General features: G+C 42.5%; 2 protein-coding genes and 1 pseudogene across 4 annotated transcripts; 2 read left to right on the top strand and 1 right to left on the bottom strand.

Annotated features, from left to right (window-relative positions):
* Window positions 1-3,116: 3,116 nt before the first annotated feature.
* LOC122048952 (B3 domain-containing protein Os12g0592300-like) lies at window positions 3,117-4,582 on the top strand. Of its 3 annotated transcripts, none has more exons than XM_042610459.1 (4): window positions 3,117-3,277; window positions 3,361-3,748; window positions 3,815-4,005; window positions 4,113-4,582. In XM_042610459.1, the coding sequence occupies exons 1-4, from the start codon at window positions 3,161-3,163 to the stop codon at window positions 4,356-4,358; spliced, it is 942 nt and encodes a 313-aa protein (XP_042466393.1). In that variant the 5' UTR covers window positions 3,117-3,160; the 3' UTR covers window positions 4,359-4,582. The 3 variants fall into 3 exon arrangements, with proteins under 3 accessions (XP_042466393.1, XP_042466394.1, XP_042466391.1); XM_042610460.1 differs by having other exon boundaries at window positions 3,118-3,277; window positions 3,815-4,044; window positions 4,127-4,582; XM_042610457.1 differs by having other exon boundaries at window positions 3,119-3,277; window positions 3,815-4,044; window positions 4,113-4,565.
* A 6,284-nt stretch (window positions 4,583-10,866) lies between these two features.
* Window positions 10,867-12,552, top strand: LOC122048951 (probable transcription factor KAN4). Its single transcript, XM_042610456.1, has 5 exons — window positions 10,867-11,591; window positions 11,679-11,755; window positions 11,828-11,876; window positions 11,944-12,082; window positions 12,179-12,552. Exons 1-5 carry the CDS (start codon window positions 11,186-11,188, stop codon window positions 12,408-12,410), a joined length of 903 nt encoding a protein of 300 aa, XP_042466390.1. The 5' UTR covers window positions 10,867-11,185; the 3' UTR covers window positions 12,411-12,552.
* A 116-nt stretch (window positions 12,553-12,668) lies between these two features.
* On the bottom strand, window positions 12,669-15,577 carry LOC122048114 (annotated as a pseudogene).
* Window positions 15,578-25,084: the final 9,507 nt, after the last annotated feature.

Genomic DNA, 25,084 nt, shown 5'->3' with positions numbered 1-25,084 from the left:
AGAAGAAAGTTGAAACAAAATAAGGAGAACTGTAGCTACAGTATAGTTAATTGCATACCTCCATCGAAGTCTGGGGGTCCTTATATGGGCCCCCGGGGAGGCGCGTGCACGCTCATCGACGCGTGTGCACTTCCCCAAGCTTACCTCAAAATGGAAATGTCAGAAAAGCACGCCTGACGCCATACCGCAACCGTCCGAGCATATCTCTGACATGACAGTGGAAACTTCCACCGTACGATTCTCTGTCTGATCCGGCCACCAACCATGATGTCTGTCGGCGACACATATCTCGAGAAGGATATCTCTAGCTGTCCCTTTTGTACTCTTCTACACCTTCTGTCTATTACTACTTCGAGCGAGAAAACCGTTCGGTCATACTAGCGTCCAGGAGGGACAGACATTGGACCGAGTGGACTGTCGGCTCGGCCTCAAGCTCGGACGGGCATGTCATCTCCGCTGGTCCACTGCTGGTGCACTATTCGTCTGAGCTGACAAGTTGTTAATCTGTCACTTAGCCGAGCGGCCCGATTGCTCGGCGCATCGGCTCTCTTAAGCGGACCCCTGAGCGTCGGAAACCCGATCTGCAGTCGAGTTGTCTCTGGGCCGACCCGAGTATTGATGTGGATGCTCGGCCAAGTAGCCTCCCACTCGGTCAAGTGACCTCCTGCCCGGCCAACACTATATGTTGACCACCTTGACCCTATCTGTTCAGGACTCCCTCTTACTATCGGATCAACCTTGATGAATAACTAAAATTATCCAGTATATCAAAATACACATGAAGAATTAAGAATTACTATTTACAATTTATTTTTTATTGGATAAATTATCATTTGATGTGAATCATGAGGATGAACAAATGATTTTAAAACTAAAACTCAAATAAACATAAATTAATCAGATAACAAATCAAACATATACCAAGTCGGTTGGGAGGAAGATCAAACATTATAAAAAATTATTTTATAACTGATTTTATCGTGATCTTTAAGGGGGTGTTTAGTTTAGAGGAATAAGAGTGGGAAATGAGAATGTGAATCATTGTCATTGTTAATGTTTGATTATAGGAATAGGAATACAAATAAGGGAATGAATCATTGAACTTGGGTAATAACTCATTCTCATGTACCTCCCTTTCAATGAGTCATTACTCTATTTTCATCAATCAAAATATTTTCTTATTCAAAAAATACCCTTGACCTAAAACTAAAATTTTTTCCCTTAATATCAAATATCAAAATTTATTTATTTATTTATTCTTTCATATCACTTCTCTCTACTTGTTCTCTCTCATCATATTTTCTCTCTCATCATTTTATCACACACTTTCTCTCTCCTTAATATCTCCTATCGTACTCTCTTTCCTTTTGTTTCTCATTACACTTTCTCTCTCCTCAATATCTTCCATTGCACTCCCTTTCTTCTTTTTTTCTCATCATACTTTCTTTTTCATCATACTTTCTCTCTCCTCAATCTCTCTCATTACACTCTTTTTTATCTTTTTTTGTCTCATCGCACTTTGGCTCTCATCCCACTTTCTCTCTCCTCAATCTCTCTTGTCACACTCCCTCCTTTTTTTCCTCAACACACTTTTTCTCTCATCATACTTTTTCTCTTCTCAATCTCTCCCATCACATTCACGGTTTTTTTTTCTCATCATACTTTCTCTCTCACCATATTTTCTCTCTCTCATCAAACTCTCTCTCCTCATTTTTTTCTCATTACATTTTCTCTCTCACCATACTTTCTCTCACATCATGTTTTCTCTCTCATCTTCTCTCATCATGCTCTCTCCTATCACACTATCTTTTCTTCTATTTTCTCTAATCACACTTTCTCTCTCTTCATTATTTCTCATCACACTTTCTCTCTCATCATTTTCTTTCATCATATTTTTCTCTCACATTCATCTTTCTCTCACATCTAATTTTTTTCTCTTATTTTCATTTAAGGGTAAAAAGGGAAATTTTGATTTATTCCGATAGAAAATATGCAACTAACCAAACATTACTTTTAAGAGTGATATTCATACTCATTCCCATTCTCATTCCATAATACAATGATTCCTATTCCGATTCCTATTTCTATAAAAGAACCAAACGCCTCCTAAATTCTTTTATAGATTAATTTAGTCAGTTGTTATATTTTTGATCGCTAATGGTTAGCGGTCGAACATTTCAATTCCGTTGTTATCACTAATTTAGTGATCGAATTTAATTTTTTAATTACTAATTTAACAATCAAAATTATATTCGCTAAAATTAGCATACTAAAGTTTATTATTTAGATCCAATCACTAAATTAGTACTAAAATTTTTAAGTAATTCACTATTTTAATATCATTTTAGTATAAAACAACTTGATATATAATAAACTTATACATAATTATAATATCAATATTAATCAATCGGAATAATATTTCCTAATGATATCCAAATATGAGTAAAATTTTATCATCTCTATTGCTTATCAAATTGAAACGTTTTATAATTTTACATCTACATGGGTCGGTTAAATTTCAACGCAAGCCTGCCCAAGGTTTATGGTATGTCTAAGACCCTAAAGAATAAAGACTTGTTAAATTGAATTCGATTATGCCCAAATCAAAATTAGAAATTTAAAATCTTTAATTCCATAATTACTCTACACGGTCGATTTATACCGCTTGGTCGGTTCCATTATTAACTGATTGCAAGTAAAGATCAAATACCTCTCGAGTAAATCAAAACTCAAAACTGCTGCTATTCATTTTGCTGGAATAAATTCAGAATGACTTCAAGGAATGTTCAGTCAACCAGACCAAACTGTTCATGTTTATTCTAGTTGACTATCATTGCCGCTATATATCTTCAGAAACAAAAATGGACAGGTAAAAGATTCATTTCGCAAGGAAGAGATCCAACTGTGTTCTTGCCGGCACAAATTGATACAACAACCTTCTGTCTCTCTATTAAATGCTATCCTTCAACAAAAGTTCTGCCAAGGTTGTGTTGTTGTTTGACTCGTGCTTCTTCATGAACTCGGCCATTACTCCAGTTGTTTGTGTTTCCAACTGACAACATTAATGAGCATTTAATCTGATCAATTCTCCTTTTGCCTGCACCTGCCTACCATCTCAGCTCACTCCTGTTGCCATCCTCTTCCCCTGCTTCAACAAAAGATGAGTGGAAGATGCAAGGGATGTGAGGAGTGGGAGAAGCACTTCTACTGGAACCATATGGACAAGAGAAGGATACACTTCTTCAAGTTCATGGCTGGAGATTTCAACAAACGCTTGGTGCTCATCTGATCTGATATATACTACACCATCTTTATTATGCATTCACCTTCGACCTGCAAATTTGTTTTTTACTTCCTCAGAAACTGCCAAAGAACTTTGTCAAAAACTTCAAAGATCACATATCTGAAGATGTAACCTTGAAAGGCCCATCTGGCAGCATATGGAGGGTTGGCTCGACCAACATGGAGACTGAGTTATGTTTCCGAGCTGGTTGGAAGAACTTTGTCAAAGATCACCACATTAAGGAATTTGACGTTTTGGTGTTTAGATACGACGGAGACTCTTGCTTTGATGTGTTGATCTTTGGTGGGGATGGATGCGAGAAAGCTACTTGTTTTCTTAATCAGAAAAGGAATCTGAAGAGAAGAGAAAAGGCAGATGATTCTGCACAAGCACTAAACTTGTGTGCATCTTCTCCTCATGGCAAAACCCTTGCAGAAATCAGCTCTCCAAGCAGCTCATATAAAGGTTTATCAAAATCTGTATTATGATTAAATTTTCTTAGTGAGTGATTGATTGAGAAATTAATTTCAGGTGAAAAGGATCATCAGGTTCAGATTAAGGAAGAACAGGTTGGAAAAGAAAAGCAAAAGCAAGTGGGGATTACTACTAGTAATACTCCTTCCCTGTTTATCTCAAGGAAGACTAAACTATCACTCAGTGAACTCAAGAAAGCTTCCAAATTATCTCTCAGAATTCCCAAGGAGCATCCGAATTTCGTGGCGGTAATGCGGCATTTGAATGTTTCAGAACAACCTTTACTAGTAAGCCAAGCAAATTATGATCATTCTTCCATATGTTTCAATCAGTTTATAAATAATTTTGTCCTTAGACCATCCCTGCCAGTTTCCGGAAAGCCTATCTTCGCAAAGATATTTCACAAATTACTCTCCAAACCCCAACCAGAGCAAAAAGATGGATGGTAAAGATCGCGAAGACCCGAAAGTCGATTGGCGGAGTGACATGGAAGAGATTCGTCGACGATAACAACTTGAAGGAAGGGGATGTTTGTGCCTTTGAGCTGACTGAAGCTGAAGGTGCCAAGATGATGGTTCACATCGCCAAGCATGAAACTTGATTCTGTGTATGGAGTGGCAATTGAGTTGGTTGGTGTACATGTTTTGTGCCATGAGACACAGTATTGGCTGCTGAACCAGTGCTTCTTTTTGCAAGCCTAATTAAACTATATGTATATGTGTATATATAAGGGATTCAGGATCTAGCAAAAACATCCAATGGCCATGGTTCTTCACAAACTTCTTCAGATAATCTGTAGTCTTGCCTCTGTTTAACAATTACTTTTAGCTTCTCGGTTGAAGTTACTAGAAGAGAGTGATTGATGGTTGCTCATGTTGATGAGAAATGAACTGAACTTTTGTAATGTATCTAGAATTAGGGTGTCAGAACTTAGAAAGAACAATAAAGATGTGTGTGTAGTGTGTGTATTTACGTAGCATGTGTCCTTGCATGAACGAGCATGCGTGACTTCAAAGCTCGGAACCCTAGAATTTTGTGAAGCCTTTGAGAAGGCTAAGTTGAGGCAGGTGAAAAGAAAAGGATGTGATGGTGCAAAAAAGAAGCAAGCTTTTGAGCTCAATTATTGATCAGTGCTCGATGGGAGTTTTGACTATAATATTAGGTTTCCCAATTAATAACTAATCTTTATTCTAATTTCATATTGAGGGGGCGAAATGTATATATTTACGTTGAGGGAAGACAACCTATTCGCTTCTCTTTCATCTCCTATTTCTATACCCTATACACTTCTTATACTTAAAATTTGAGAGGAGGCGGAAGAACTGATCTGTGTATATATTGATATATATGTTTGATTATATTGTTGTAGTTAGCTATAGGTGTGGAAATGAGAAGTAAAAGGAAGGGTGACAGAGAACAATAGATGGTGGATTGACCAAATAGTGTCCTGTGGGTAGAGAAAAGAGGTGACAGAGGCAGAAAACACTATCTGCTGTTGCTTTCTCAGATAGAGATTTCGAACTGTTCATGGAAGGAAAAAAAGAAAGGAAGAAAGTGAACCTGTCAAAAAAGCTTCCACGGCATTGGAAGATCTTTTGTTTGCAAAGTTAAAGATGATAGTCTGATAGATCATAGATACGATCGACTGACTGACTGACGATATGCATCATTTCTTTCTCTCTTTTTTGTTTTTCCTTTTCTTTTCAAGATATCATTTAATTGAAATGAAATGATCATCTTGAGTGTAACTATGTTTTCTGATTTGGATTATTGTGAATTTTCAAAATCTTCATAATCTTAACATAATTTGGCTCAATCGTCGAAGCTCGATCTTAATCTAGGTCATAGTAGTCGATTGATGAGTTATGGCAAGAAGACGATTGTTGATCATAAATGGGGTATCGTAAATTTTAAAATCGATAGGTGAGCTATACTGTTGCATAGTAGACGACTGATTAAAATAGAGATATAATTGAAAATTATTATGTTACTTAATAAATAAGAATGTTGAGTAGGAAATATGTGTGTGTGGTTTGATAAATTGTTGAAAAAACACAAGGACGTTGTCGGTTGGAAGAAAGTGATAATAAAGAGTAAAAAAAAAAAAGCAAAAAGGGATGGAATTCCCCTTGGGAATCACGGCGTCTGCCGCTGCTGGCTGCGGCTTCGGAATCCATGAAAAATTAATTAGGGCATCTCCAATAATAATAATAATAATTATTATTATTAGAAGTTATATGATTTTTTAGTCTCAAATATATTATACGATCAATAATGTAGGGGTAGGGCCTTTGAAATTAGGGTCAAAGTTAGAGAAGTCGGTTGAGATGGCGATCAAAGTTAAAGAAGAGATAACACTTAGGACTAATACGGTCACTTATTTCGATAGAGTGGTCTAGCCGATCGGACTGTTGATTCGATTGGATTATGAGTCTCTCAGAACCGATGAAACCTCGAGTTGCATTAGTGTCATTCAGAGCCGAGTCAATATCTCTGCCGAGTGGTTTGGCCGATTGAATCATAGGTCCGATCGGACATGCTAGGCACGCGACTCGATCGGAGTAGACTCTTTGGTCAAGTGAACAGACCGAGCGGAGGCTGAATCGTCAAAAAGTGGCATTATTCCTTAAGTCGGCCCAACCGCGTTTATAAACAAGATCTGATTAGACTATACAGGGGATTCGGTCGGCTTGCCAGCGAAACATATTAAGGGTCCATCAACCCAACGACCTAATATTATCTTTTGATGTTTTGTGTAATAGTTGTCAAAGAAATATTCCCTGTGCATTCTTTATAAAGGAAGCTTCTACTATACAAATCACAAAGATGGTGGATCCATTTTCGGAATGCTGTCAGAATATCAAAAGGTTTAATCTTTTTTGATAATGCATTGAGATTCGTGCAGATAGGAAAACTAACACTATATAAGGGGTCAACATTACACACTCAGAGCTCGCTTTTCTTCACTATTGTTCATTACATATTTTTTTCCTCTCAGCCACCTGTTTAATTTGAGCATCAGAATGTCTGTGTCGGGACCCTTCCCTGATATGATTGCTGACATTTTTTTCTCCCTATTTTTCTTTTTGACACACATGATAGTTCAGAGCCTTCAACTTTTAGCTCATAGTCTTCTCATAGCTAATATCAGAGTCACCAACTCGCGCACCATCTTTCCCTATTTCAAATCTCAAAGTATTCATAATAGTTAGAGGTTTTTTTTTCCTACAATTTTTCATCTCACAAAATCTCTTTAAAAACATCTCATTCGAGGAGAAGGAAGCCAGCGAGACGCCATAATTAATGATGTGGTAATTTAAAACACTCGTAAAAATACTCAAAGAATCAAGATTCAAAATAAATAAATATTGTAGAGGTGGGTACTTCATTGTCGAATGTGCATAATAATAAGCGTCTCCTGAATTAGTTGAAATAAAAAACAGTGATAATAAAGAGGAAAAGGAGGTAAAAGGTGTTGGAGGAATCCATGAACAGTTTAATTAGAGTATTAATTAGTGGGTTAATTGATTAGTTAAACCTTGCCACTCTGCTCGAAATGTTCCTTAATTTCTTCCTCTTCTTGTCTGCTTCCGCTGACTTCTCTTCCACTAAAAGAATTGGACTTAATTAATTAAATAAATAAATCTAGCCACCTACTTACACCATGCATGCATTCCCAAGGCAAAAAAAGTTTATTATATCTGATATATTATAAAGTTTAGTTTTTTTTTTTTTGATAATTAGAAGAGAGAAATAATAAATATTGGAGAAAATTTTTTAATACTCTTGGATATATGGAGTTTAAACACAATAGATAAAAGTGAAAAATAAATATAAAAGGTGCAAGCAAGTTGGTGACAAGTGTCAATAATGCTCTAGATTTACTTTTGGTGAAGCTTTTGCATTGTGGTTTGTTTCTTCACCATCAATCAAACTTTTCAGTTGTAATTTCTTTTTGTCGGCAAGAGAGGGAGATAATGTTTTTAAAGCTCATGAGAATTACTTGAAAAAGTTAGGACTTTAAAGGTACGGTTCTAGAAGTGTCAATTTTGAAATTTGATTAATTAAGGGATTCATAATATAATAATAATAATAATAATAATTTTGAGGTTTTAAGGAACACACTAAGTTTATCATTTTTAAAATTTAATGGTTTACATCTATACAATAGATTTTTTTAATCAAAACTACTATATATATATATATTTAAATTTATTAAAATTAAAAAATAAAGGCATAAACAACTTAAAATGCTCTTGGGAACATCTACTTTAAATTCATATATTAATTTTATTATATAGAAACAAGCTAGTTAAAATTGGAAAAAAATGAAAAAATATATAGAAAGACTCACAATGTTACAAAGAACCCACAATAGACTAAAAAAAAATATGCTATAATGGATATCATTTTCAAAAAAAATATTTTTAACAAACTAAAACTCCAAACCTTAAAAATATTTAGCACTAATCATTGAAGAATTGTTTAGGGTTTCAAGATGTCCTTATTGATTGCCTAACTTAAACGGCTAGTGAGCCTAATTGAAGAAAAAAAGTTTTAATTATTATGAATGTAAGGTTTGTGATTTGTACTTAAGAGTGGTAGTGAAATTTTAAACTTTATTTTTCACCTTAAAATTAACAATACGGGTGAGACCAGTAATTAATGATGTATAAAAATATTAATAATATAGGATTCACAAAAAAAAATATAAGGAGATTTTTTTTATAATGGAAATAATGATAGATTTTTATATTTTTGATGTGATATTAAAGTGACATATAGAAGACTAAAAAAATTTTATATGAAGTTTTAATCATTGGAGATGCCATAAGTGAATTTTGAATTTTGTTGCTCAATGATTAGAACATGAAATATAGAAGAAAAGTAATTAAAAAGCATAAGGTGAAATTAAGTATGAGAAATCTTTTAAAAAGAAAATATTATTCTGAGGGGGGAGTTAGGTCGATCGGGTGATAAGTCAAATTCTTGAAATGGTAGAATGAAGAATTTAAATGCATTTAGATCGAGTAATATTCCATAAATGAATAAACTACATCAAGCCATATAATTATTATTAATAATATTTTTTAAAAAGGAAAAAGAAAAAGAAGGAGAATTAATAAATGAATGGTCACGTGAGAGGAGCACGTGGAGGAGCCCGGAAACTAGCTGACTGTGCGCCACGTGGCCTCGAGGGGCTCGAGAATATTTGGACACGGAGGGAATTAAGTGGCGTTGGTGTACATCTAGGGAAGCCGACAAATGGTAGCCGTCGGTTGCGCCCAACGTGGGGCCAGGATGCGCCCAATCCCATGCACGTGGGCGCCCGGCTCCGGTGTTCCCGGACATGCTGACCACCGTGTCAGTCACTAATTGTAATTAAACCACATGTTTATCAATTTTTTATTATTTTTTATATGTTTAATAATTATATTATATATAACCCTTAAAAGGTTCAAAGTTGGTGTAAAAGGATCACTTCATTTAGAATTCACAAAAGATTCAAATGATATATTTTTTTTTTATCAACTAACTATGTTGTTTGGTTTTTTTATAGGAATTAAAATAAAAATGAGAATTATAGTATTATGGAATGGTAATAGATATGAGTATAGATATCATTCTTAAAAATAATATTTAATAAATTATTTTTTATCAGAATAAACTAAACTTTTATTTTTTTTATTCTTAGAAGAAAATAAGAGAAAAAAATTAAATATGAAAAAAAAAATACGATGAGAGAGAATGTGTGATGAGAAAGAATAAAGAGAGGGAAAATGTGATGAGAGAATGAGAAAAAGAGAGTATGATTTGAGAGAACATTGTGAGAGAAGATGATGAGAGAGAAAATGTGATTGGAGAGAAAGTGTGATGAGAGAGAATGAAGAGAGAAAGGGTGATGAGAGAAAATGAGGAGAAAGTGTGTGTGATGGGAGAGATTGAGAAGAGAGAAATTATGATGAAAGAAAAAGTGTGATGAAAAAAAAATGAAGAAAGAGAGTGTGATGGGAGAATCAAAGAAAGCATAAGGAGATCAGAGAAAATATTATGGGAGATAATGTACGGTAGAGAGAAAGTGTGATGATAGATAAAGAGAGAGAAAGTATGATGAGATAACATAAGAAAAGAGAAAGTATGATTATAAAATAAGAAGAGAAAAAGTATGTCATGAAAAAGAAATTGAACAAATATATTAAAGATATTTCTGTCAAAAACTTAATTCTCATTTTCATTCCCAGCAAAATCTAATGGAGGAGGTGAATTTTATCAATACCCAAATTTTTAGGTTCCATTTCAAAATTTTAGTTTCATTCCTATCAACGAAACTTATTCCTTAATCCCTAAACACTACCTAAATTTTCAAGAGGTGATAATTAGCAAGTGCACACTAGTCTTTAGTCATTCGAGAACAATATAAAATGACAAGAGAAGTTATTTACACGTCTTAGATTAGATCATTGAGTCCACTGTATATAATTTTATCTATTTTACATTATAAGTAACTATTTTTACGACTCAAAAAATGACTTTTCAAAGAGTAAATGGCCCAAGTAGAAATGCGACATGACATATGCATAGTTGTTAAAAGCAGTCTCGATAAGCTTGAAAGGAGAAACTAGTAGGAGCCATGTCCCTGTAAGCTGTCACATTGTGAGGGCCAGGCAGCAGGGGACCAATCAGCTACACCATCTCCATGCATATTTCTTTCTTTCTTTCTTTCTTTCTTTCTTCTGCCCTAATTAATCAAATGTTTCGATCCTCAGATATCTAGCTCAAAGAAACTCTTTAGTTAATCCATTATAATTAATTACTTGACGACTATTACTCTTTCTTCTTCTTCTCTTCTTTTTTCTTTTTCAACTGTTCATTTGCATGGCAGCTTCCTCACTAGCTCCAACGCAAGTGCACCAGCTCACACAAGGCTCGGTCTGAATGAATCAGTGTGCCAAATAAATTAAACAGTACTCCTGCCTATTCCTCTCACTTTCTTCCTGCTCCTGTCCATGCATGCTGCAGTCATGAACAGGGTCAGGGACAGTGCCCTTAAATCTCCTTACCCTTTCATGGAAGAGGAAAGAGATGCTACATTATTATTCTTCGACTCTCTCTCTCTCTAGGTGTTATTCCTCATCTTCCTCAAAACATATAACCTCCCTTCCAGTCAATATGCCTGACCACAGGCACTGCAATTTACCATTTATTCTCCTCCTTAATTATTATTATTCTTTATTATGCACCCAGAGAAATCATAACCTACTCATGACCTAATCACTCCAGCACTTCTATTTATCTCTCTCCTTCCTTTGCTTTTCTAGATGCACTTAGCTTTTTCTCCTTCCTCCAGAAAGGCAACTGCAAGCTTAGCTTGATCTTGATCTTGATCTTGATCTTGAGCTGGGATTGGAGTGGAGGTGGATCGATCAAATGGCGACCGTCTACCCTGATCTTTCACTCCACATCTGTCCGCCGTCGGCCGCCCTGGCGGTGTCGGCAGCGGCGGTGGCATCCAACTCCAGTGGCAGCAGCGGGAGCGAGTTGAGCCATGACCTCCTTGTGCGAGAACAGCAACGACTGAAGGCGTTTCATCACCATCATCGAGTCCGGCACGGCGGCTGCGAGCCGACGCTGCACCTTGGGCTCGACCAGTACGACAGCATCAACCATGATCAACTCCTGCGCCGTCTCAGTCACCGGCAGGCGGCGCACGGGTTCAAGCGCACGCCGGCCGGCCATGCGAGGAAGAGGAGCATCAGAGCTCCGAGAATGAGGTGGACCACCACACTCCACGCCCATTTTGTCCATGCCGTCGAACTCCTCGGCGGCCATGAGAGTAAGCACAGTTGGAGATCCACATGGTCTCAAATAATATATATTAATTTCCATTCATCGCATGGTAACCGATTGCATGCTGCTGCAGGAGCAACCCCGAAATCGGTTCTGGAACTCATGAACGTCAAGGATCTAACCCTAGCTCACGTCAAGAGCCATCTCCAGGTACAAATCACACACAGAGATTAAGCCTAAAGACTAATTAGAGTGGTTAATTGCTGTCCATTAATGATGCAGATGTATAGAACAGTGAAGAGCACTGACAGAGGAGGAGCACAATTAGGAGGTATTTGGATTCTCCATAATCAACAAATTAATTCCTTAATATATATATATTAATGGTCGAGGTGCAGAAATGGGGATGAATAGTGTTGCTCAGAGGAGTGGAAGAGAGGTGGAAGCAGCAGAACTAGAAGTGGAGGGAGGACAACTGCAGGCATATGATAAAGCTGGGCAATACGATCAGATCAGCCATTGCCACTGCTCTTCTAGGTCTCCTGTCTTCTCTCCTTAAAAAATTATTATTGGCCTGTAGATGCGATTTAAGAGCTGCATGTAGTTTAATATTGGGCATTAATTGATTGTCAGTGCTGAGTTGAGAAGGGATCATTGGCTGAAGAGTGACAGACAGGTGCAGAGGGAAGAGGAGGCAAATATCGACACTTTCTCTGCTGCAGTAGATGGTGGAAGAGCATTTCCTGACCTTGAAATAACATTAGGCAGACAGAGTTGGCAAATGCAGCATGAGGATGTATCTGAAGAGAGGACCCTTCTCAAGTGCCTATCAAGTCACAGAAATAGCATTACTTGGAATGTTTGAAGAGTTAGGGTTGCATTTGGGGAGTTAGAGTTTGTACATGTAAAATCTAGTCCTGACAAAATCTGGCTAGAGATTAAATTTTTGTATGGTGTATGCATTTGTACTCATGATTTTATGATGATTAACTCTTTGGGACTGATAAGAAAATAACTCCTCCCCATGAATCTTAACAACCTCCTATTCAGAATTGTAGAGCAATCAATGGACAGATTTAGTAGATACCTGTGCCAACTGAGTTTTTATTTTCTGCATACCAGCCCAGAGAGCTCTCTTTTCCTTGGAAGAACTATTAAGAATAATGAATCTTACATACAGTGGAAGACATTTTAGATCAACATGATAAAGGGAGGAAAAAAATGGAGCAGGCCATGTATTTACAGCTACATTTCCTGCAAGTATCAGTAAGAATAGGAGTTTAACTCTGTGCTATACATGGATTCTGATGTGCCATGTGCCATACTTTCATCTTCCCAATTGATGATCTCTTTGGCATACTCAAGTGCTGTAGGGTTTATGCCCAGCGAGGTGCTGTGTCTAACTTCTGCTCAAGCAAATCAATTTACTAAGTATAAAAAGGGAATATGTATGTTGAAATGATGGATGACTGGCAATGCATTCAAAGAGCCTTTTACTCTCCATCATCCGGTCCATGATCATGCCGTCAGTGTCTTCATGGTATTCATTGTAGTCTGTTATAGCAATAGAGAAAATGACAATGTGAACATCTTCAAACATGCCAAGACACTTGCAGTTTTCTCCGAGGCCTTTGGTGTGAATTCTGATCAGTTGGCACCTACAGCGGATGTGGAGTTATGGCAAAAGCTTGTGAGACAATAGTTGTTCTAAACATACTCTAAGAGGACTAACTATTTATAAAAAACACATACACACACACACACACACACAAAACAAGTGCAAGAAAGGAACCATCATAAACACAATTGTAGGACGGTTTGAAAATTCAGACAAAGTGTGTTTCTTATGAGGGAAACAAGCCCAGGAGGAAATAAGGTGATAGAAAACATCTTTATTGCTTCATCTAATTTTGTCAGAAAACTTGTTTCCCCATACAATGTAATGAAAAATATAAGAGAAAGCGGAGAATACATAGGAGCTGCATCATTTATGTATTGTTTTTATCACATTGCCTCCTCTCTCATAATCTTTCAACCAGCAATTAGACCCTAAAACTACCTCTTCTTCCCTTACATTATGTGCCCATAATTTTCTTACCAAGTGCTATGGAAATTAATTTTAAATATCTTGATTACCTTACATGGTTATACTTGCAACAGCCAATGCAGTTGGTACTGACCTTGACAAGGTTTCTTGCTGTTCGTCATCATCAAGACCACTTCCAGCATAAGCTGATGGAGGAAACTGGAAGTCCATGTACATTAATCCATTGGAGGAAGTTATTCCAGCAGCATAGAAGATATCAGTATCAGAGGGCTTGAAATCAACTCTTGACGTACCAACAACCTGAAGAATTCCCAGCACCATCATTACTAATAAATTGAACATTGACTATGAAGTTAAAATTGGTCCCTAACACAACTTCCAGCATGCCACAAAAAGGGTGGTTTGGGTTCTCTTTGTTGTATTGCCATTCAGAATACAAGGACAAAAGTACATCCTATAGTATTCAACATTCACATTAAGATGGGTATAATAGACTCAAACTTTCCTACTAAGCTTCTGCTGAATTGACATCCTCAACAAGTTACTCGCGGCCCTAATGAAAATTTCTTCATTTGATTAATTATTCTAGCTTCCAATGAAATTTCTTGTGTTGCTCTCTATTCAATCTCATAAGATTAATAGCATATTCATTTGTCAAACATAAGACTGAAGTTTTTGCCCATTATACTGAATAGAAGAAATCTCTTTGAACTGCATTGACTGTAAATATGGTTTCAGATTTTCTCAATATTTGTATACAATTTGAAATTCTTCAATGTAAAGATTTAAATCATAAATTATAATGATCAACATGCCTCGTTGATATTGAGTCCCTGGGGCTATAATGGAAGTTAAGAGTGTCGGATTGTTAGTAAACAATGCATGAAAAAAAATAATGCTAGCAGAGATGTATATGCTAAAATGGATTTGTGGAATTCTTAGTTAAGAATAAAATTTAAAATGCAATGATCAGGAGCGAGTGGATGTAGCTTCAAAATGCATGATAGTATGAAAAAAATGAAAGCAAAAAGATTTCCATAAACAAACAGAGCTGCATCTAGAGCATAATTTAAAAAGTACCTTGCCCCAATAACCAGATACTTTGTCGTACCAATAGAATCCAGGTTCCAACTTTGGAGGGTAACGGAAGCTCTGCAAGAGGATCATCTCGCCCATGCAGAGTTTCTTTCCATTGACACAAATATCTTCTGGCCGTAGCTGGTTTGCCTCACAGCTCTATTCAATCTTCATCAATTGCTGAAATTCCCGGGAACTGAGCAACTTCTTCAACACGCGGAAATTCTTTCCCAGTCTTTCCATATTCGATTCCAGGATTGGAGAACCAATGCAGGCAATGCACTTCCTCCCTTCGGGCATGGATCCCATGGCTCTCAACACGCATCCACTGCAGTACTTAGCATTGCAGACCAAGCAAAATTCTTTCTCCTTTCAAACACTTACAGCAAGCGATTTTTTTTTTTTTTTTAAATTTTTACCTCCATTTCCTCCGACCTTGCTTGAGGACAGTCTACGATTGTCGCGGACAATGAACAACTGGACTGACCTGATTCCTGAAAGGACACAAACAACGTCTTTTTCGCTTGCACAGAGACCACCTCATCCTTCTCGTCTTCGGAGGCAGACGACTGGAAGCCAAACTCCATGCTGATAGTAGACTGGCACCATGTCGTGAGCCGAACTCGTCGGAGAATCCAACAGCGCCAGAGCTGTCGACGACGTCGGAAGTCTGAGTCGAGGAAGGGTCGACCAAACCGGACGAATCTCAACGACAGAGACGGAGGAAGCGGCTCAAATGGCGGGTTCCGTCCGCTGCGGCAGTAACTGAGGCGGCTTCGCAATGGGAGATGAAGGGGAGGGAAGCGGGCGAACGATGGGAAGATCCGGAAGTGCGGCAGAAAGCGGGGAGACAGCGGCGAGGGGAATGAAGTTGACGTGGATGGACGATGGGGAAAGAGCGGGGGAGGTCATAGGGTACGGGGCGACCCTTTTACTCGACGGCAGGCAGCGGCGCCTTGATGATTCGGCAGGCCATTGCAGGAGCGGAAAGGAGGGAATCGAACTGCGGAGGGCGCCGGGGATGGTGGAGCATGACCGTAGCGCAGCGGAACCCTAACCCTGGCCTCGAATCAGTCGGCGGATCAAGCGAAGAGGAGAGGAAGGGTAGAAGGCGGCAGTCACCTTCGGGTACACGCGCGAGAGTGAGACAGAGGGGCAAGAGCAGAGAAGAGGGGAAGAGGTGAGAGCCACTTTGGTCGCTTGAGTTAACGACGAGGGTGGGCGAATGGATTGAATCATATTCAGATCGAATTGGATTTTTTTTTTTTTTAATTCAATTCGAATATGACCCGTATCAATCAGAGTTCAATACGAAACTTCTAAATTTGATCCATTCAAATCTAATCTGAATAATTCGGAATCTAATTTAATTTTTTAACTTATTTTTCTTAAAATTCTTCATTTTTATTTTAATATTTTATTATTATCATACTAACATTATATTAATATATATAAAAATAACTTAATTTTTAAAATAAAATTTAATTTAATCTTAAAAAATCTATTAAAACCTAAATTCGGATCAAAATCTGGATCAATCTAAATCCAACTTGAATCCAATCTGAACATAAAAATATACAATCCGAATCTAATTTTTTTATAGGCCAACCTAATTTGAATTAGATTTTGAATTCCATCTTAGATCAGACGTTATCTTTATCCTGAATTTCATCTTGATCTCAAGCTCCATCTTGATCAAAGACTCTATTTTAATCTCAGATTCCATCTCGACGTCAAGCTCCACCTCGACATCAAACGTCATCTCAGTCTATCTTGTAGCCCCAGGTGACAACTTTACCTTAGCCTCAACTGCCGACAACTTCCTTTTCAAGTGAAGTTATAATCCATCTTCTTTAAGATCACTTCGTACTAATATAACTTTCTCTACCCTCACAATATATTTACCTTCTGTATCAACTCATTAGCGATAACTATATTCCAAAAACACAGTGACGTGGAGGTAGCTAATGCCATAGGAGTAATTAGTTTGATCTTTTGGCATGAGTAAGATTTTGTGTTAAAAGGTGACACTGTTCATGAACGCAGGAGGGGTTTTTTCTGGTGCCTCTGTTTTCCGCCGCCGCCGCCCCAAAAGGGGCAAGCTTGGGAGGTGCGAGCTCCGCCAACTCCCCTCCTTCTCCTCCAACTCGCCGTCGTCGGCCCGCCAACGCCGACTTCCGCTAGCACACGGCCTACTTCGAGGGCATATACGTGCTGGAAGATCCCTTCCGCCGTGCCTTCTCCGAGCTCCGCCCCGACGCTGTCGTCTTCGACTGGTTCCTGCCGTGGACGTTCGCTGTCGCCGAGGAGTTCCTAATCCATCACCTCGCGTTCCATGGCTACGGCGCCTTCGCGCTCTGCGCCAACGCGAGCCTCCTCTACCCGCCGTGCCTATGCTCCTCACAGCCGCTGCCGCCTCTACCCGCGACTTTCGCCGCCGCCTCCAGTGGCTGGTGCCCCCCGCGGTCGTCACCTTCAGCGAACAACACCTCCAGTAGGCACCCCCGCGGTCGTCACCTTCAGCGGGCAGTACCTCCAGTAGGCACCTCCGCCCCCACCTTCAGTGGGCACCGCCAGCTGGCGTCGCCGCCGGCCACACCCCTGCCTCCCAGCGCTATCGTCCTCTCTACAGCCTCCTGCGAGCAACCTCCGATCATCGGCACCGCTCCCGGCTAGCCACTCCGTCACCTTTGTCGGGTGCCAGATTGTGTTTCTCGTCCTCGTCCCCCTCTCGGCCATCGCGTCCAGTGGCATCCATCGATCGATCCACCGCCCCTGTCGTCACAATTGTTGTCATCCTACGATCCGTGCTGCCATATAGTTTTGACGCCAAGCCGGTATTTGATCCACGCCGACGGGCGCTTTCGGCACTGATCTGGCCTTCGAGCCACCGTTGTTATGCTTCGGCCTGTGTGTCGATAATATATCCCGACCTGCGCGCTAATGTCATCTCCCGGCTTGCATGTCGACGTCACCTCTCAACCTACGTGTCACTACTATCTCTCGGTCGACGTGTCATGCTCCGGACTTGGGTCGCGCTCAGCTCCAGGTAGATCCAGCTTCTCAGCTGACACGTTCATCTACCCTTCCGGATCACAACGACTAGATTAGCATCGCAACCAGCACACCGATCCATCCGAGGGCGCCCCCCCCCCCCCCACGGGGTCAGGGTACGTCACTGTACTGATCTTATATTTATTTCATTGTTTTGCTATTATTCGACTGTTTATACATTTGTGGGACCCGCCTCGAGCATAGGGGTACCAGGGACCGGGGCAACCCGGTCGCTGGCTGCAGGTATTGACATTGTTAACCGAAGGACTTCTGGCGACTCGGTCAACATAGAAGACAGCTCACCATCCGGGTCATGGAGATGCGGTCAACATTCCAGACACATCGTTCCGGCAGTTCAGTCTTCTTAGATTCTCGACAGGAACATAATTGGTGGCGTCTGTGGGAACACACCTGATCTGGAACGTGAAGATGAACGACGTTGGAAAATTCTACCGTATTCATAACCTTGATGGGTTTCGACAAGTATATCATATTCTCCTTACTCCATGGGTATTCGGGAGTCGAGAAATTGAGTCAGATTCTCGACAGGAACATAATTGGTGGCGTCTGTGGGAACACACCTGATCTGGAACGTGAAGATGGACGACGTTGGAAAATTCTACCGTATTCATAACCTTGATGGGTTTCGACAAGTATATCATATTCTCCTTACTCCATGGGTATTCGGGAGTCGAGAAATTGAGTCAGATTCTCTGCTGGTCAGCAGGTCAGTTTTTCCATTATATTTTTTTTCGGTCATAGAGTCTATCATAGTTTCCTGAGCGAGGACTCCCATGTTGATCGACTAAGTGTATATTATCTGAGCCACGAGATCATTGACGAAGACTCTCGTGCCGATCGACCGGGTGTATATTATCTGAGCCACAAGCTCCCTGACGAAGACTCCCGTGGCAATCAACCGAGTGTATATTATCTGAGCTACAAGCTCATTGACGAAGACTCCCGTGTCGATCGATTGAGTGTATATTATCTGAGCCACGAGCTCATTGATGAAGACTCCCATGTCGATCGGCCGGGTGTATATTATCTGAGTCATGAGCTCATCGTTGAAGACTCCCGTGTCGATCGGTCAAGTTTGAGTTATATTAGAAGACTGTCGAGCAGCGACGTTAAACCCCAGAGTCGAGCGACGACTATAAACCCTTGTGAAGACCGTCAAGCGGCGACGTTAAACCCTAAAGTCGAGCGTCAACTATAATTCCCTGTGAAGACCGTCGAGCGGCGACCTTAAACCCCCACCTTAGAAGACCGTCGAGCGACGACGTTAAACCCAGGTCTCCACCAGCAGTCGAGCGGCGACCTTAAATCTGTATCTTCACCGACCAGCTTATCAGAGCATCTATCTCCCCCGTTCGGGGTCGAGCTATCAACGATGGTCACGGATAAGAGTATCTCCACTGGTTTCGGATCAGGATATCTCATAGGTTCTGCGCCCGTTCGGCTCACGGCTGTCGCTTCCATGAGCCTTCGACTCATGGGCTACACTCCAGTTAAGTTCACGTGTGTTGCAACCGTTTGGCTCATGACTTTTGCTTCCATGCGCCTTTGACTCATGGGGTACACTCCAGTTCACGTGTGTTGCGTCCGTTCGGCTCACGACTTTCGTCTCTGCGCACTCGATTTCACGGGCTATGCTCCTGCTCAGTTTTCGGGCTCCACTCCTGCCCAGCACTGCTTCGTCTCTCGCTCGGTATTTGTCCAGGCGCTCACTTGACGTTCACCCGATAACTTGCCTGACAACCGCTCGACCCTATTTTTCATTGCTTGGTCAACATTCTCTGGGCCGCCTGATTCTACGCCCGATCGTCCACTTAGCCACGCGCTTGTTTTGCCCTACATCTTGATGGTCGTCAGGTCAGCATTTTATGGTCACCTGGTTGACATTTTTCGATCACCCGATCGCATTTTACGACAATCCGATCAGCATTTTACGATCGTCCGTTGGCTATTCTCTGGGCTGCTCGATCAGCACTCTCGTAGTCGTCCGACTGGTATCGCTTGGTCGATCGCTCGACCACACGTTTGAACTACTCGAGTAAACGATTGACATTCTCTCTGCCGCTCGGGCGATTATTTCGTGGCCGCCCAATCCCTCGCTCAACCGTCTACTTAGCTACTCGCTTGTATCATCACACATCCTTATGGTCGCCCGGTCGGCATTTTACGGTCACCGTGTCTGCATTTCGAGATCGCCCGATCACATTTTACAGCCATCCGGCCTGTTGGAACCCCAATGTTGTTTTGGTGTGATCAACAAGTTAAGTAAGGTCCTGCGTTGTTTCTAACCTTGTGTCTAAGTGTGCAGGAGTTTAGGAGCACAGGTACTCGAGCGAAAGACGCAGCTAGCGAGAAGGACGGCACGCGGTGCGTCCGAGGGACGAGGTGTTGCGGAAGAGTACACCGGCGGACGAGAAGGAAGTGCACGCGGTGGTTCCGAGGTACGAAAGCCGGAGTGAAAGATTGCTCGAGGAGCAAGAGACGCAGCTAGCGCGAAGGTCGGCACGGGGTGCGACCGAGGGACGAAGTTTGTGGATGAGTACGCTGGTGGACGAGAAGGGACACCCGACAATTCCGAGGGACGATAAGCCGGAGGGAAGCACACTCGAAGACCGGAAGATGGGTTCGGGTGAGCCCTATTCCGGATGTCAGAGATCACCCAAGTAAGCGGAGCCGGAGCAGAAAGACTCGGACCAAAGGTGAGCTGAACATGAGAAGAGAGCACGAACCAAAAGTCAACTGGGTTGACTTTTGGCTCCAGGGCGCTCGGAACTGTCCGGGGCGCCCGGAGCTGTCCGGGGCGCCCGGAGCTATCCGGGGCGCCCGGAAGTAACTTTTTCACAGGATCGAGCTTTGACTCGATCCAACAGTTGGGGGATAAATTTTATCCCCCCCAGGGCGCCCGGAACCCTTCCAGGCGCCCCGACCAAGGCTATAAATATAGCCTTGGTCCATAAGCTTTTCAACAATCACGATCATTCTATTTCCAAACACTTGTATGCTTTAGTTGTAGTTAAGCTTCTGTTTTCTGTGCCTAAACGCTGTAAGATGCTTCTCCGCCTGAAGGAGTTTTTGAGCTTAATCTTCCTTGGATTAACAACCACATCGGTTGTAACCAAGTAAACATCTGGTGCCTCGTCTTTTCTTTTATGCTTTTATTTATCTGCTTAATTCATTTTACAAGTGTTAGCTTAATCGTTCGAGGAAGGGTTGTCTGTTTTTAATTGACAGGTTATTTACCAACCCTTCTAGCCGGCCCAACGGTCCTACACGGCCGACATTTTTCGGGGCTCATTTTCCGATCGTTCGGTCGGCATCTTCGTGGTCGCGCGCTCGGTCTGCTCGGCATCTCACGTGTCGCTCGGTCGACTATCATTTTACTCATCGCACTTGACATTGTGCCGCCCACTCGGCACGTGGCCGGTTGTGTAACTCGGTACTATTTTTTCATAGTTTGCTCAGCATCGTTGCCATCTCCCGTGCGACACCATTACGACAGCAACCGCTCGCGTGTCATTATACGATGGGTTCAGTGATTTGACTTTGATATCGAGAGTGGTTCAGCCCTTTGCGATGGACTATCTAGTCAATCGAACTTGCGCCTCCTTCGACTAGACTTGAGGGGGAGGCTTGTGATGCGGAGGTAGCTAATGGCATAGGAGTAATTAGGAGAAGGGAGAGGGGTAGTTTGGTCTTTTGGCATGAGTAGGGTTTTGTGTTAAAAGGTGACACTGTTCATGAACGCAGGAGAGGTTTTTTCCGGTGCCTCTGTTTTCCGTCGCCGCCGACCAAAAAGGGGCAAGCTTGGGGGGGGGGGGGGGGGGGTGCTAGCGCCACCAACTCCCCTCCTTCTCCTCCAACTCGCCGTCGACGGCGTCTCCATCAACCTCCGCCTCATCCATTTCCCGTCCGCCGCCGTCGGCCTCCCACCTGGCCATGGGAGCCTCGCCAACGCCGATTTCCGCCAGTACACGACCTACTTTGAGGGAATATACGTGCTGGAAGATTCCTTCTGCCGTGCCTTCGCCGAGCTCCGCCCCCGACGGTGTCGTCTTCGACTGGTTCATCGTGGGTGTTCGCCGTCGCCGAGGAGTTCCTCATCCATCGCCTCGCGTTCCATGGCTACGGCGCCTTCGCGCTCTGTGCCAACGTGAGCTTCCTCTACCCACTGTGCCTCTGCCCCTCACAGCCGCTGCCACCTCCTCCCGCGGTTGTCGCCGCCGCCTCCAGTGGCTAGCGCCCCCCACGACCGTCACCTTCAACGGGCAGCACCTCTAGTAGGCACCCCCGCGGCTGTCACCTTCAGTGGGCAACACCTCCAGTAGGCACCTCCGCCCCCACCTTCAGTGGGCACTGCCAGCGGGCGCCACCGCTGACCACACCCCTGCCTCCCAGCGCTGTCGTCCTCTCTACAGCCTCCGGCGAGCAACCTCCGACCATCGGCACCGCTCCCGGCTAGCCACTCCGCTGCATTTGCCAGCTGCCAGATTGTGTTTCTCGTCCTCGTCCCCCTCTCGGCCGTCGCGTCTAGTGGCATCCATCGACCGATCCACCGCCCCTGTTGATTTCACAGCTGTTGTCTTCCTACGATCCGCACTGCCATATAGTTTTGACGCCGAGCCGGTATCTGATCCACGTCGACGGGCGCTTTCGGCACTGATCTAGCCTTCGAGCCACTGTTGTTGTGCTTCGGCCTGCGTGCCGATATTATATCCCGGCCTGCACGTCGATGTCATCTCCCCGCTTGCATGTCGACGTCATCTCTCGACCTACATGTCGCTACTATCTCTCGGCCGGCGTGTCATGCTCCATACCCGAGTCGCGCTCGGCTCCAGGTAGATCCAGCTTCTCAGCTGACACGTTCATCTACCCTTCCGGATCACGACGACTAGATCAACATCGCGACCAACTCACCGATCCATCCGAGGGCCCCTTGGGGCCAGCACCCCCTTGAGGCCAGGGTACGCCATTGTACTCATCTTATATTTATTTCATTGTTCTGCTATTATTCGTCTGCTTATACATTTGTGGGACCCGCCTCGAGCATCGGGGTACCAAGGACCGGGGCAACCCGGTCGCTGGCTGCAGGTATTGTTGACCGAAAGACTTCTGGCGACTCGGTCAACACAGAAGACAGCTCACCATCTATGTCATGGAAATACAGTCAACATTCCAGACACGCCGTTCCGGCAGTTTCGTCTTCTTAGATTCCCGACAGGAACACACAGCATCCTAAGAATGACAGGACAATATTCTCAGACATGTGACATTCGAAAAATTACCTGGTAATTACGAGATTGTCAAACTCGATCTCCTAGATGTTCACCTAGCTAACACATGATGTTGTGTGAGTGGGTGCGATCAACGATTGTCGGATCTAATATCCTCTTTGACCCTGTGATGATATTCCGACTGACATGGAGAAGTTCTTCGAAGGAGCATACAAGCACTCACGAAGGAAAAAAAAAACAAAGGGATGTTACATCTTTATTAGAAATTCTACCAAGTTCTATCTCATTTCTCCTATCTTACTTTTTACGTGTTATTTAGATAAAATCCTAACTTGAGCGTCTAACCCTCTTTTGAAAGTATATTTCAAGAATGTTCATCTCCTTCAATGACAATCTTCGGAACAAGCACACCTCAGCTTATCTATTGACCGGCTCAATCATCCATAATAATTTAGTCGGAACAATCATCTTCATGAACCCATTTTTTATGAAAAAGGATAAATTACAAGGCGCATTTACCTAACGATCCATTCTGTGAGAGAAATCATATTGATATTTTGCCCTAACTCCTTGACACCGTCGTGCTTCTCCATATGGAAAGGTTACCCCGGGGTTATGGTGCAGCGGCAGAGCATCTAGATTGTCATCCAAGTATTCACGGTTTGAGCCCCAGCTATGACAAATTTATAAGAATTTTTCCTCCAAATGAGACACACAACTAAATGATGTTGAGCTCCTGCACTGCCCATTACGAGCGCTTCCCGATTTATCCTGATGACCAATGAAAAATTTCTGTGGGACCAAACCGATCACCCCAAACTAGACGTTACCCAACCTGATTAATCAATTTTTTTTCTCTCCACGGAAAGGTTGATTCGCTAGACAAGATCCAAAATTTAATATCGGGTCTTGAAAACTGAGAAACGGGTTAACGGATTTGCATAATCCGTCAACCAATACTTTGTGCGCCTAGCAAAGTAAAAAAAAACCACGTGCTCCCGAACCCGGTTTTCACTGCCCACAAACACTTCCTCTTCTCTATATAAACCCGGTCCATCCGCTCGCTCACTCTCCTAACCCCAATTAATTCCGCTAATCGTCGTTATAAATCTAAACCATGGCTGCCTTAACCACCCACAAGCCCCCTCCCTCCCCTGACAGCGGCGAGAGCAAGCTCAGTCTTCCGACCGCGGCAGTGAGCATGTGCCTCTACCTCAAGGCGGCGGCTGGCGAAAAGAGGTCGCTCGACAGGGAGGCGGTGCTTCGGCGGATCCGCAGGCGGAAGCGCGTCTACTGGCTCCGGAACTCTCTTCAGACTCTGCTGAAGCCGGCGGCGCCACCCTCCTCCGCAGGCAGGGAGGCGAAGGGGAACGCCGTCGAGGGGGCGCCGTGCTACTCGTGGCTCGACGCTGGCTTCGCCTTCCCCTGATCAGATAGATAATTAGTGTATGCACAGTGTTGTAATACGATTATACATATGGTTGTAGACGAGGTAAATTAAGCAATAACATCAGTTCCTCGTGGTTGAGATGCTGATGCCAACCTGGTCGTCACTGTCAGTCTATCAGGCAAAGCACTCACTGTTGAAACTAATTTACCAAATTACCCCTTTTATCATTGCTACACGACATATCTCACAACTAATTTATCAAATTACCCCTCCGGATCATCGCCTGGCTCCTGGCACCCTCCCGGAGGCGATGCGGCGGCCGCGATGTCCGGAAATGCGACGGCGATTGCACTGATTCTCCCTGACGGCCGCCTCCGCCCGCGAGTACCCGCGCGCGTTGGGGGAGGGGGCGCGGGGCGGATTGGAGTGCGATTCCTCGTGCGCGTCGCCGGGTGATATGGAGATCGAAGGGGTCGGTGCCGGAGGTGCGAGCGCCGGAAGAGCTGCGTCCTGGGCAGATCTACTTCGTGCTCCTGGTTCAACATGAAAAATATATATTGTTATATATAATATATAGCCCTCTTTATTCATACAAGAAATACACATGTGGTTGTGTTCCATGAACACACTCAAATGTTTAAATAGAGCGAATTTGAAGTGATAAATATTAAGCTTTATGAGTAAATGCAGAAATTTGAGTTCCATCGGCCTCTGCCTTAGAT

This window comes from Zingiber officinale, chromosome 2B (genome assembly GCF_018446385.1).
Source record: "Zingiber officinale cultivar Zhangliang chromosome 2B, Zo_v1.1, whole genome shotgun sequence".
NCBI classification, from domain to species: Eukaryota; Viridiplantae; Streptophyta; class Magnoliopsida; order Zingiberales; family Zingiberaceae; genus Zingiber; species Zingiber officinale.
Note: the sequence above shows the minus strand (reverse complement) of the source record. Positions and strands in the feature narration are given on the sequence as shown.